Consider the following 14,805-nt stretch of genomic DNA (forward strand, 5'->3'; position numbering starts at 1 on the left):
CATTAGCATAACTAATGCAAAGCTGCACTATAACAAATAAATTAAAGGTCATTTATTATTTAGCTCTATGTTGAGCATGAAGGACCACCTTTCAAATGAAGGTTTACAAAAACACAGTTACAGTGATAAATCTGGCAGTCATCGGGGACCAAGAACTCATGCAGACAATTAGTTGATACACTTGAAATGTATCTTTTCAAACATAATGTGTTTTTTTTTACAGCACAGTCCATATGGAATCAAATGGTTTAGTTGGTGTCAAAAGAAGAGACAACCAAATTCCAAATGAAATCCATCTGTTGTGTGGATTAATGTTAAAATACTTAGATGTAGATGAATTGCATGTCATATTTAAATTAGTGCAGTTATCATTTGCTGCTCAAAATTTTGTGAGGCCCTTTATTATGATTTTATTTATTTATATAATAATGTGGCCTTCTAACCTTTAAAACTTTAATGTGCAATGTTTTGTAGAACCAATTTAATAGGTAATTTACCAGTGGAGTAATTGCATTTCATCAAAAAAAGAAAAAGAAAGGCCACCTACCCTATTAAATATGTTATCAGGGATAAAATACCACATAGAATCTGTTTCAAGCAATCATCTTTCCGACCAATTAATTTTAAATGTGTTGTTAGTATCATCAAAATTCAGAACTTATTTATTATTATTATTTATTATAGTTATTTCACATTTAGATAAATTAGGATCCGTCTTGTTTACTTTTTTTTTATTAACCAGAGAAATGTAGTAGTAGCAGCTATACAGTAGCATATATACAGAATTTACATATTAATGATCCGTCTTCTTTACTCTTTACTTCCGTTCTCCACTCATTAGGCTACACAACACAAAATAGTAGTTCCAATTCACGCATGAATACAACAAAATACAATAGCATTTTAGCGCTTTCAGGTATTATGTGTCATTTTATTAATAACTAGATGCAGCAAAATCGTGTAAAACATCACAACATAAAGAACAAACTAGCTGAAAGTAGTGCCCCCCCCCCCCCCCCCCCCCCCCCCTTTATGTTTTTTTTTTTTTTTTTTTTTTTACACATGAACAACCATAGAGATGCTTTAGCACCCCCAATAGGCCAGTGAATGCATTGCTCCTGCTCGTGCTCGTGAGTCATCGAGCTCTACAATCCAACTTACTTGAAAGTGAAGTGAAATGAAAGACACTCAAACTCTCTGGAAACACAAAGAGACCCCTATGATTTTAGCAGAGTAAATGGCAACATGTTCTCTATTTAAAATAGCCAATATGTTAAGCTAAATAGCAATGTTTATAGCTTCAGGAATCAGAATCGTAACTCAAGTTCAACAATCATTTCCATGTAAACGAAGCACACTTTCGTTTTTTACCTTCATTGAAATGAAAGCCAGAAAGCAGTGCTATCACACACTGACTAATAAAATAAAATAAAATATTTAATTAAGCAATTAAAATAAAGCCGAAACAAAATATAAATATTAGATTTTATAAAATTACATTTTTTTTATTTAAACATACGTTTTATTACATTTTTAGCTCGAACAAAATGTTGTCTTAACAATTAACATGGCGGAAGATGCCCCCTTAAGAACAATGTGCATTTACTTTTAAAATGTGTAGCCTAAGATGTTTAGCATGTATGATGATGATAATGATGAAACATTTGCTAATTTAGCTGTAATAGAACAAAATGCACAACGATTCAAAGAGGCCGTCTTACCCCACTACTGAGGTTTTACCCCATCCACCCTAACTGAAATAAGTGTAAGTATTAAAGAACTAGAATGACTAAAAATAGTATTAAAGTAGTAATAAAAATAAATCCTATTAAAATGTTTAATATTGTTTCACTTATGTGATCAAAAAGTAATGTTCAGTACATATTCTCGTGGATTTTATTCTACTGAATAATAACAACAACAACAAATGTTTATGGGTCATTTTTTTTATGTCAAACAAGCAATGCGCCATAAAAAAAAAGTATACAGTGCAAGGCACATCTGTTCTTGGCTGTTGACATTTACCGTCAGGCACCGATGGGACAGCCTGGGGTCCTTTGAGCAGGAGTCTTTCGGCACGGGTGTGTTACATTACAGTCTCCTTCATTTCGCCCTCCAACTGGCCAGACCCTCCACTTTGGCTCAGCGCTGGGAATAACTTCAGCAGGCGTACTTGAATAACTCCACTCCACTCATTTTGACAGGTAAGTCAGTGTGAGAAGCATGAATCATATATTACGGCCATATCAGCTTCGGAGTTGTTAATTTGCATGCTTTCTACTCAGTGCTAGCGCATTAGCTCGCATTAGCCGATGCACTCAGAGCTCGGACTATCGGCCTGTTCTAATGTCCCACCGCCAGAGAGACGCAGCAGCCACAGCCTGAGTTCTGCTATAGCGTGACAAGAGCTCGAGTCAGCAGCTTTACAGCCTCATCTACAGTGTAGCTTTAACTGACCAGTGTGTGAGCTTCCGCTGACTGCCATGAGTGCAGCCTCACAGTCACAGTGCTAGAGCCTGTCTCAAACAGATCTTTTTTGGTGATATTGTGTCACTGTATTGCTTAAGATTTAACCATAGGTCGTGCTGTAAGCTACCTGTCGTCTGGTTTTGTTCTAAGTGTTACGTTTGACCACCATGCGGTTTTCCTGCGGCTAGTTAAAATGGGGAAGGAGATCCGCAAATAGCCTTGCCCTTACTTTGCCCTTTATAATAAAGCAGTTCTCAAACCCCAGCTAAATTGATTATTAAGCGATAAGATTTCTGCACGTATAATTTTCCCCCTAGGCTTTCGGTTTGTACGTTATAAGGACTAGTATGGAATTGTTTCTATGCTGGAAGAATAATTCATCTGTAATTTACTACTTCCTGAACAGAAAGACATAGAAACGCCTGTCATGTCTACAGGACTAGACGTTCCTACTACATTACCTGTATGATAAAGGTCACAGTGATGAATTATGTTATGACATTGGTAATATCGAGCTCAATTTGGAAATAATTTTAGTCTATTTCCCAATACTGATTGTCTCAGCATTATTTGCAGTGCTTGCCAGGTGTAATTGTACTGCTATTCCTCCAACATTCTGGTTAGATGTTTTTTCCCATGCTGATAAAGGGGAGTGTTAAAGCCTGGGAGACTGGAATAGACCAGATTGACCAGTCAGGGGAAATGGAATATTGTATATTTATTATAAATTATTTATCTGTGCACACCATTATTATTTTTTAATTCATGTGACCTTGTGTTCTTTAAAATAACTTCTCCCTCTTGCAGCGACATCTCTTCTCTGATGATGCGTTTAACTGGCGAGAGAGCCGGATAATCTGTCACTCGCATGACATCACAGCAATAGCAAATCTCTACTATTTTTCCTTTTTTTTTTGAGAAGCTATTTCACTCTGATATAAGTCACAAAAGGGAAGAAAAAACTACTGCAACATCCATTTCATTCCAATTCAAATATGGCTTTGTAGGAACATGCATTATGGATAATAGGTCAAAAAATAAATCTGTTAAATCTGATTCTGTTGCATAGGACTGAATGAAGAATAATATATTGGTATTTAATAGTAATTTATTAAATGTAATACATGAATTTAATTAAATGCTTTTTAAAAGTTATTTTTCAGCCAAGTGCATCCAGAAGTTTCGGTTTCGGCCCAGAATTCTCATTTCGGTGCATGCCTGCATATTTCTCATGTGAGCACAGCTTTACAGGGGTAGAAAGTTACAGATTCATGTTATCAATGTCTACATAATTTTGCATGTGGAGTTGTGATTTTTTAATTTATTATACATCTATTTGCATACTGCATTGTGAGTAGTCTCTTAATTGGTATTCCATGATGAAATGAATTGATCATCTCTTTGCATATATTCAACAATTTTGATCAGTGGTGTCCAATCCTGCTCCTGAAGTGCCACTGTCCTGAATTTAGCTCCTACTTGCCTCAACACGAGTCACGACTCCCTGAAAGATTCCAGTATGCTCAGTAAGACCTTGATTATCTGGTTCAGGTGTGTTTAATTGGGTTTGGAGCTAAACTGTGCAGGACAGTGGCCTTCCAGGAGCAAAATTGGACACCCCTGATTTAGACACAGCCTTTATACTGCACAGTTTCTGTGTGTTGTTCCTCGTACACAGCCAACAGAAAACAAGCATTTGAACATTTGTTTTATGCAGTCCTTATACCAAAGACTAAAGCCTAGGCTTGCTGTTTTTTTTTAAGGTGTCTCCACCCCTCACTTCCATTCACATAATTGCTTCTCATGCTGACTTGCACACATGTTCCACACTTGTAGGTCAGTGTGGAGTGTGTCGGTGAGTGAGTCACCTCCCGACGCAGTGACTCGGTTAGGTGTGGCCTGCTGTCAGTTCAGATTAGCTTGAGCAGAGCAGCTGCATTCAGGCTGGGGCATTTATCAAACTGATATGACACTGTCTCACTACGATTAACCATGAAAAGCTAGAGATACCGTAGACCACCCAAAACGTCCTAAAACTATTGAATGGCTCAGATCAATTGTTACCATTTAAATGTGTTGATCTGCCTCTGCTGTATTCTGAACAGGTGTACTAATGTTGTGATGTTCTCCTGACCCACTCATTATTCCTACATGTTTGTTTTTATAGATAAAATGGCTGTTCCCCCAACATATGCTGATCTTGGCAAGTCTGCCAAAGATATCTTCAACAAAGGATATGGTAACGTTTTTAAAACTCCACTGCTTCATGTGAAAAATTACCATTAGTTTTCTCTTTTTCTCTGTAATCGTTACCTTTGGTTTATTTTCTGAAAGGTTTCGGTATGGTGAAGCTCGATGTCAAGACAAAATCAAACAGTGGAGTGGTGAGACTTTTATTTTCATTAAATATGTAACCACTGCTTTTGTCACTTCCTGGGTGTTTAATTCAAAACACATTAGTTAATTCCATATACATGTAGCCTATTCCTTATGTTGGCTCTTAACGCATTTAACACAAAACCACTATGAGTTATTGGATAAAACAAAACGTATGATCTGAAATATTTCTCTTTCCTGTCTCTATAGGAATTTAAGACCTCTGGTTCCTCCAACACTGACACCAGCAAAGTGGTGGGCAGCCTGGAAACCAAATACAAGAGGTCTGAGTATGGTCTGACCTTCACAGAGAAGTGGAACACTGACAACACCCTGGGCACAGAGATCACCATTGAAGACCAGGTCTGAATGCAGGTTTATTCACTGAATGGTCACCAATCATGGTGTATTTCTTTTAGTGTGGATAATAATTTGCTTTGTCACTTTTTCCAGATTGCAAAGGGACTGAAGCTGACCTTTGACACAACCTTCTCACCAAACACAGGGTAAATAATTCCTTTTCTCCACTGGCTCCAAAGCTTCAGATTTGGATGGAAACACTGATTTCTCTGTGCACGTGTGTAGTTCAGTCGTGGGAGATGCTATATTGTCTCACGCTGGACTGTAACTCAATACTGTATTGAGCAATTCAAGTGCCGCCATGTGACAAAGTTAGTTGTTTTGTTGTGCATTGATGCATATCTCATGGTTACTTTCACACAAGCTGGACATCGCAGCCCTCATGTTCTGAGAACTGTAAATGGTTCAGGAGAGTGGCACCTGTCTGGTGTCATTAGGGTCTGTGCTCTCAGATGACAGTCGTGCTGACATGGCCTTTGCTGATGTATAGGCTCATGTAGCTCACGATAGGGGCTTTGTATCGTGTAGCAGTGGAGTGAAGAGCAGTGTGTCTGAGGAAGATTAGTTGATTTATTCACTGTTATATATTGTTCAAAAGCTTGAGGTTGATTTATTATTATTATTACAGTTGTAAACATCACTGGAAATACAAGGGTTCTAATCAGTTAAGAGCTTTAGGATCCATGTTAATATTAGAACAGCTTTCTGGTATCCAGCACTGGAGAGACCTAAGCTGGAAGGCCTGAAAACCGATACCAAGGTTGTGTATTTCTGCTCCATTCGTGTGTAACTAACATTTGCTATGTTTCACAGAACCAAGATTTGTTGTAATGTTAGCTATAGTAACAGGACAGTTTTGAGTGCTATTGTTTGTCTGGAGCTGGGGCGGAGCAATGAAAGGAAGTGTTTGTTTGGGTAGATTTCAGATATCAAGTGTTTCTCAGAAATTGCTTACTGCACCTTTAATATTTTTGTGTGGAAACCATGATAGTTTTTTTCAGGATTCTTTCATGAATATAAAGTTCAAAAGAACAGTTTTCTTTGTAGTAGAAATATTTTGTAACATTATAAATGTCTTTACTGTAATTTTTTTAAAATCAATTTAATGCATCCTTGCTGAATAAAAGTGTTAATTTCTTGCAAAAGAAAAAAAAAACACTCAATTTTGAATGGTAGTGTATTTCACCAGCACTGCTGTTTGCTCTGTTTTATTGTGCAGACAATGCAAAATGGGCTGTTTTTTGCTAGCCTTGCCCTCAGCTCAGTATAAGCTGTGACTTGAGCTTTAAGTTGTTTATAAATGGTGCAGTGAATGAAATAGTATGACCAACGCATGACTTTATGTCCTTCACTACAGTATCTGAATCTGGATTTGGATTGTCTTGAAGTCAGATGGGTTTTTTGGATCATGATGGAAGCGAATTATTATTTTACATTGTTGGCCTAAATAGATGATTTATGATGCAGTCCCAAATAGTATTTGAACAGGTATGAATAATAAAATATCACACCATGTGGCATTTATTTTTTAAAGAAGATCACGTAAGCACACTTTTCAAGCTAAATATTCACAAAAGTTTGACGGGTTTAAAAAAATAAAACAGTTAATATGCAAAATTAAGACAGTGTTGTAACTCTTTCTGGTTGTCCAATGTTAGTGGATCATATTCATAGAAAATATGAACTACACTGACTTAATACATCCATTAAAATCAGCTGGCCATCAGCTGGGTAAAAAAATGGCTTAGGAAATTCTGAAAATGTATTGTTAACTAAAACAAACAAAATGTTTTCATTAATTGAAATTAAGCTATAAGAATATAAATATTAGAATAAATTTTGCTTTGGCGGCTAACTGAATTAAAATAAAATTACTAAAAGTTGAACTAAAATAAAAACAAAACATAAAAAGATAAAAGCATACAATTAAAGTTAAGATGAAAAATAAATGGAAATATAAACATAAAAGCAAATTCAAAATATAAATGCTGTAATAGTATATAAACATTACTAAAAGAGGTGGTCTAGAATTTAGTTATTTGCTGCTTGATTTGGTTATCTACAGCAGTGAAATTGATATTTATATTTTTAGTGTGGTTTTATCCAAATGCTTTCCAAGAGAACTGCATGCTTATTTCATGTTAAGTTATTTATTACACAAATGTATCACTTGTTTGAAGGGAGGGAACATTAACAATCTAAACAGTTTATATTTCTGCAGATCAGAATTTTGGGTTATGGCTAGTCAAAAGGCAGATAATCCATGTTTAAAAAACATCTTGTAAACAAATGTAATTCCACCAAAGAGGATGCTAAATTGTTTATTTTCCTTCATGAACAGAAAAAAGAGTGGAAAAGTCAAGACTGCGTACAAGCGCGAGTACGTCAACCTGGGCTGTGATGTTGACTTCGACTTTGCCGGCCCGACCATTCACGGCGCTGCAGTGGTGGGCTATGAGGGATGGCTCGCTGGTTACCAGATGTCCTTCGACACTGCCAAGTCCAAGATGACCCAGAACAACTTTGCTGTAGGCTACAAAACAGGAGACTTCCAGCTGCACACTAATGTGTAAGTCTTGAAGCGTCACTACATCATTCTAAGTGCATGTGACTTGGACCTGGTTTATTTTAGTGGAGGGAAGTGTTGATATTATGAGAAATTATGTACACAGAGCTGGCTAGGACGTCAGGAATTGTACTATGTTTTCCCTGGAATGATGCATTGAGTTTCTATAAATATGCCAGGCCATTCAAAACCTGGACATATGAAAGGATTTTTGTTTTTTTAAAGCTCCAGTCTGTAACTTTTTTAAGTTAAAAAATAATCCAAAATAATTATATTAAAAAAAACTTATTCTGCCAGTGGTCAAAACTATCTGCTTGCCATAGCTAGATTCAAAACGGTTAGCTTGTAATAATGATTTTAATTCCAGTGGTACTGGTGGGTTTCCGCGGGAAATTCGAGCATGTCTTTGCGTCATGACGTCACACCCGTACACATAAAGAAGGAGTTTCGGCTAGCCGGCTATACTGCGCGTGACGAGATGTTTAGATGTATAGGCTTTTCTCGCAGCACTTTACATAATTAAACTTATGGCATCCAGAAAGATCCAAACAACAATCATCAGTGTCAACTGGAGATTCAGCAGTTATAAAACCCAAAAGACTTTGTACTTCGGATTTAAGGTGGCTAGAGAAAGAGAAAGAAACCGTCTCATGCGAACAAGGATTTAAACATCGGCGGGGCTTTTGAAAAGTGCGTGAACTCCGTGTTTTGAAGGGGTTCAAAACGGAAGAAGAGACGGCTTTTTTCTGCTGAACAAGTAAGACATTTCAATAGTTCAATCGTGTAACAGTACGTTTTCTTAATTCACACAGTTATGGAGTTTCCTTTGGTTGTGCCTTTCTCTTTTTCGTTTTGCTATTATGGAGAATATGAATTCTGAACTACGCAGGTAGCTGCTAACCATAAAACACATTAAATTTAACATTAGTCACGCAATGCTGATGTTGTTAACATGAACAATTTGAGAACAAAGTAGGCTATAATTTGCACGGTTGCTCTAAATCGCGTTGATTAAATCTAACGAAGCTTATCATGTCGAATGCTTTTTCCCCCTTAGTTGGTCAGAACAAAAAAAATGGATTTTACTTACTTGTTCAGAAGACATTTTCTTATGAAAATTCTTATGTTGGTCAAACTTTCAAAAAGTGAATCTGTGATTCTGTATGACAGTATCCACACAGCGCGGTGACTGACAGCACCACTCGCCTCAAAGCACTGTGTTCATCCGCGCTGTTTCATGCCGATTTACAACCCACGTAAAGATAATAATTCCGCGAATCACTGCAGTTACAGATTTCGAACAGAGAGATGGCGACAAAGAGGAAAAGATACGGACTGCAGCTTTAAATAATGTGTAATTATGAAATATTGAGAATTAGCATTAAAGTCATGGGAATACTAGTCTGGGTTTCCCCATACTGCCTTCCCGCAGCGTGATTTTATTCACGCTGAAAGGCGGTATGGATACCATGGACCAAATTTTCGCCTCATTTAGGGAACCAATCACAGAACGGGGAGGGAGCAGCAAGACGATGACGCGTCTATGCGACACACCGAAGCAGTTTGTTTATACCTATGGATCAAACATGGCAGTAGACGCGAAGTTACCTTTCGATGCAGCCTTACGGCCGTTTCACACATAGGTTTCACACCGCAAGCGTGAGCGGCATTTGAGCAGCGCGTCAGCGTAACATCGTCACTGCAGCTGCAGACGCGCGAGAGTATTCACACTGGAAGCGTTTGTAGACAGTGTCACAGCAGCGGCTCCAAAGCTACATATCGTTAGCCTCATAGCATAATTGCTTAAGTCATTTTGTGTTTTTTCTTGTTTTCCAAAGACATTGAAATATGACTTCGGCATTATATATAAGCGAGCAATTCTTTACAAAGACAACTATACATTTGTTTTTAGAAGTTGGTCATTTTATAACATTGATAGTCTTGAAAGTTTGTAATGGGGAGGTGTACAACATTCGCATATAAGTTAAATGTAATACAACAAAACAACCCAGAAAATGGCTCCAATCTATTAGTTTCAGTCATACTTTCGATGTTTACAAGACCGCAACTCCGCGGATAAAAAACAAAACACACAAATAAACCACACACTCGGGTTTGATTTGGGTTGTGCTAGCCTGTAGCTGTCTGTGTGTTAACGTTACATGAACTAACGTTTATATATATTTTCTGGCTAGTTTACTTTAGTTTTTATTTATTTATATAATACACAACTTTCACCCAAACTGAATAATTAAAAACAAGTTTTTACCGGGTAAATCTTCTATAAATATTTTAGAGTCTTTATTTTCTTTTATTTGCCTACTCAAGTTCTTGTTAACTTTTTGTGGCAATTTTTGTGTGAAATCACATTTATTTTTGTCCATCAAAAGTGTGCTTTCACTTTAATTTAGCGTGAGCAATGCAGCAAAAAACAGATTCGAAACCCCCGCTTCACTGCTGCTCACGCGCCGCTCCTGCTCGACGCTCACGCGCTGCTCCCGGTGTGAATGCAGTCATTGCTTAACATGCACGCCGAAAAAAATACGCGCCGCTCACGCATGCGGTGTGAAACGGCCGTTAGATACACGCCATCGTGTAGGCTACACATAAATCTCTGACCCATCGGCCATCGTCGTCTCCCTCGTCTAATTTCTGTCGCTCTACATACGTCATCTGGTATAATCGAAACGATTGGCTATGAGCTACGTACAGGCGCATTTGATAGACATTCTTAGCACCCAATAAACGGCTCTGGGCATTCGTAAACCACGCCTCAAATACGAGAAAATGAACATGTGGTTCCCAGACCCAAGTCTCAACGAGAATTGGGTCTGGCGTTAGCCAGGCTATGGGAATACACATTTTTTCTCTAAAATATTTTGTCTAGTAATTATTCTTTGTGAGTGCAATCTCTATAAAATCTGAATGGCAAGAAAAACTCTTTGTAGAATTATCCTGAGTTAATGTGCATTTATAAATGATTCATTTATTGCAATTTAAAGGTGCAATGTGTAACTTTTGGCCCTTGGTTAAACTAAATTTTGTCTATCCATCCAGTAATGATGGTGCAGAGTTTGGTGGCTCCATCTACCAGAAAGTGAGTGATAAACTGGAGACAGCGGTGAATCTGGCCTGGACAGCAGGAAACAACAGCACTCGCTTCGGCATTGCTGCCAAGTATCAGCTGGACAAAGACGCCTCCATCTGTGTGAGTAAAGTCGTATTGCTAATTTTTCTACATTTCTAAGGGGCCGTTTACACTGCACCCTTTTCAACTTAAAATGGCAAACTTTTTATGCATTTTTGCTGTTCATTTACCCGACAACAGCGTTTTGGGGGCCTGGAACCCCAAATATGTGTTCAGTCTTTAGGCACGTTGTTTCTTTACAAAGTCACATCACCAACTACTGGCCTGGCAGCAGAATACAGCATTTTTAGTCGTTTTTCGCGGAACCGTGTGAACCGGGATCATTTTGACAACTTTGTCGTCTGTATGTGAAAAATGCAAAGGAAAAACGTTTCCATTTTTAGTACATCGTTGTTGTGTAAATGTACCCTAAATGTACTTTTCTCCATAAATAGGAAAGGGTGCAGAGAACATCGAATTACTAATGCATTCTGTTGGTTTCTCCAAATGATTATTTTTCATTATTAATGGATTATTATTGATCTTCACTGATCTTTGCACTGCAAATAAATGCATACAGGAATAAATTTCACAGCCAAGGCCAAAAAGGCAGAGCTTTATTTTATAGAATCTTACAAAACAACCTAGCAGTGTTTTTCATCATGACGGACACAATGTGTCTCAATTATTGATCAATAGTTCTCATTCACAGCCAACGATGTGTGCTGATTGACCATTATAAAGTTTAATGCTGCTGTGATGCCCCAGAGCCACCTCTGATTTCCATTGGCCATCAGAGCACACATATTTTAGTACAGCTTTTATATCGATTCTTTACACAGAATTTGGCATCGACCCATTGCCAAAGGTCTGTGCCCGTGTGCTGTTGAGTATCAGATGGCAACTCTGTGAACCGAAGTACAATTCATGAGGCGCTACTAAAAGTACAGCTTTTGTTCAAGAGACAGGAACTCAGGCTCCTCGTGAATGTGTTTGTTACATTTGTGTGTTTGTTGAATGTAGGGCTGGGACGGTTACCGCAATACCGCGGTCACGTGACTCCAACCGCGGGTCTGAGCTCGCCACCGTCATCACCGCAAAAAAAACAACAACATTGGCCTGCACATGTGCACGTTGTGTCTAATGATATGGATTCATTGATTCTAATGACATGGATTATTTCTAATGATAGTGTGTCTTACATGGATTCAAGGTTTTCTAAACAAAACTTATCAAAAGATGGAGCAAATCCCTTTCGCGAGTTGGGGAGCGCAATGTTCCATGACACATAATAACATTACATTTGTATTAGAGATGCGCGGATGGGCTATTATTATTTCATCTGCAACGGAACCGCAGCACAAATCTCATCATCTGTCCGGCATCCAGCAACGTTTTTTGATCAATTTTCGTTTTTTGATCAGTTTTTAGGTCTATGAGCGATGCAAGGCGCTGCTGCCGCGAGGCTAGAAAGCTCTTGGCTGTCCTAGAAAGGAGACTGCGCATTCAGCAAAGATATTTAAAGGCTAAAGTCCCTAGTATAGCCTATTGGCTATGTTGTATCCTCAGAATATCAGCAGTGAACTCCGTCTCCGATGGGCGCACGAGTTTCGGTTTATTTATGAGACGAGCTCCAGTTCACGCGCAAGAGATCGCACCGGCGCTTCCACGTCATCCTGATTATATGTCTGCTATATTTGCTTCTTGTTTATTAATTCCAGGCAATTAGTGGGGGGGTGTTTAAAGCGGTTTACTGCTATACCGTGGGAATATCTTGCTTTTCAACCGCGGTTAGAAAAAATCCATACCGCCCCAGCCCTAGTTGAATGTTACATTTGGCTTTGCATGTTCACACAATGTCTTCAGAAATGAGTCAACGTTTTCTCTCATTTCTACAGGCTAAAGTGAATAACACCAGCCTTGTCGGTGTTGGTTATACTCAGACTCTGAGACCAGGTACAGTCTTGCATTTCCTCTTAGTATTCACACATGATAATTTCTGTTAAAGCCATTGTTTTGTTTTTTATTCCTCACAATAGTTTATTGTTGGTATCTGTTCACCACAAAATATGCTTGACTTCACCTTTGGAGACTGATAAAACAAGTTGTTTTGGAAATATTTGAAACATGAAACATCCTTTTAATAATTTAGTTTTTATGTCGTTAGGATGCTGTAAAACAGGGTTCCTCAAATCCTGCAGAGTTTAGCTCTAACCCTGATCAAACTCACTTGCCTGTGATTTCCCAGTAACTCTGAAAACTGTGATTGGCTTGTCCAGGCGTGTTCGATTAGGGCTGGAACTAAACTCTGCAGATCAGGAACCCTGCTGTAAAAGGTCCAGTGATTAACTCTGTGGTGGTTTTTCAGGCATCAAGTTGACCCTGTCGGCCCTGGTTGATGGAAAGAGCATCAATTCCGGTGGCCACAAGCTGGGCTTGGGCCTGGAGCTGGAGGCCTAAACCTGCTCCTGCTTAACATCAGGGACAAGGGAATATCAGAGAAATCTGGCCTTAAATCTAACTCCAACAGCAACCAGCAGGGGGATTCAGGATGGGATGGGATGTGTGCAAAGGCTCATCAAAAGCGATCATGTCATGGTGTTTCTTTTTGTCCCCTTCTGGTCCAAATGCCCTTGTTTGTATCTGTTTGTAGTTGTTCTCTTATAGACATTCAGCTACAAATCAAGTTCCTCATCTGTCTCCAGCACTGCCGCAGTCATTCAATACTCTCTGGGATGGAGGGCATCTGTGGCATCCTGTTGTTCTTTTCTCAGTTAGACGGTGGTGGGTTTGTGACAAAACTGTCCCTGATTTCATCATTTGTATTGTATCTGATATTCCTTAGTCGTCTGAATGCGATTCATGCAACTACTTAACTATATTAAAGGTTATACCTGATATTATTTAAATACTGTTATACCGTTTTCTTCTTTCCATGCACGCAAGGACGAGCTTAAGCAGTTTACTTTTCCTTCGGCAGCCATCCAGAGTAACCGTTGTACATGAAGTCTGCCCTTAACTGAGCAGTTTTTGGGTAGGCTAGTGGGGAGATGAACGCTGGTGTTCCAGAGCTGGCATGGCTGGTCTTTAGTTTTCATTTGCAGCACAGATGACTCTCCGCAGCTCACCGTGAAGGTGGAACAGGTGGTTTGAGTTCAGTACCTTTTGCTCCCGGTGTTGCATTATGACCCTGGTTCCCTGAGGCCAAGCTTTCTCAATACCTCAGAGGTCCTTATGTGTATGTTTGAACTTTTCAATAAACTATTTAAACTCATTTATGATACAGTTCTTCTTGATTACAAAGCAAATGTGTTTTCATATATAAACTGTAGCTCAGAAATGTGTTAGCAACCCAAAAATGGGCCTGCAGGTCTGTGTTCTAACAGGATTGTGGACACACAGCAGAGGAAAAATGGTGCTGAATGTTCACAACCGTATTGGAAGCAAATTTAAAGGGCTTATTCACTTTTGAAAGGTAGAATAAAAGCTTCTCGTATCTTTTGCAGTTCAGTTAAAAATATTCAGTGTTTGGGCAGAAATGAATGTCACTTGGTAAAAACATGGTACACTGCTTGTTTTCTCACATCTGATATTCTCCACCCATTTGTATTGACCTATTGAACATAACTTGATTAAAACGGATGTTTTATTTTCCTGTGTAATTAGGCGAACAAGGACAGGTTTAGTGGTTTAAAAAACAACCCGGACTTCATTTTTTTTGTGGGTTTACGGTTACTGGGGAAATGCTATTGTGCATGTGACAAATTTTCACATTTTACGTAATCTGCATAAATGTCTGTTTTGAGTCTACAATGTATGGTAATAGTCATTTTATTATTTTGTAGAAGGTTTACTTTAATACATTAAAAAATATACTGTCTTTGGTCACCATCTTATACTGTTCAAA

General features: G+C 38.4%; 1 protein-coding gene across 1 annotated transcript; it reads left to right on the top strand.

Annotated features, from left to right (window-relative positions):
• Nucleotides 1–2,047: 2,047 nt before the first annotated feature.
• On the top strand, nt 2,048–14,172 carry vdac2 (voltage-dependent anion channel 2). Its single transcript, XM_056248099.1, has 9 exons — nt 2,048–2,204; nt 4,637–4,708; nt 4,804–4,853; nt 5,056–5,208; nt 5,299–5,351; nt 7,547–7,774; nt 10,829–10,979; nt 12,797–12,854; nt 13,267–14,172. The coding sequence occupies exons 2-9, from the start codon at nt 4,642–4,644 to the stop codon at nt 13,356–13,358; spliced, it is 852 nt and encodes a 283-aa protein (XP_056104074.1). The 5' UTR covers nt 2,048–2,204; nt 4,637–4,641; the 3' UTR covers nt 13,359–14,172.
• Nucleotides 14,173–14,805: the final 633 nt, after the last annotated feature.

Source organism: Rhinichthys klamathensis, unplaced genomic scaffold, assembly GCF_029890125.1.
Source record: "Rhinichthys klamathensis goyatoka isolate OS25496 unplaced genomic scaffold, OSU_Roscu_1.1 h1tg000053l_1, whole genome shotgun sequence".
NCBI lineage: Eukaryota > Metazoa > Chordata > Actinopteri > Cypriniformes > Leuciscidae > Rhinichthys > Rhinichthys klamathensis.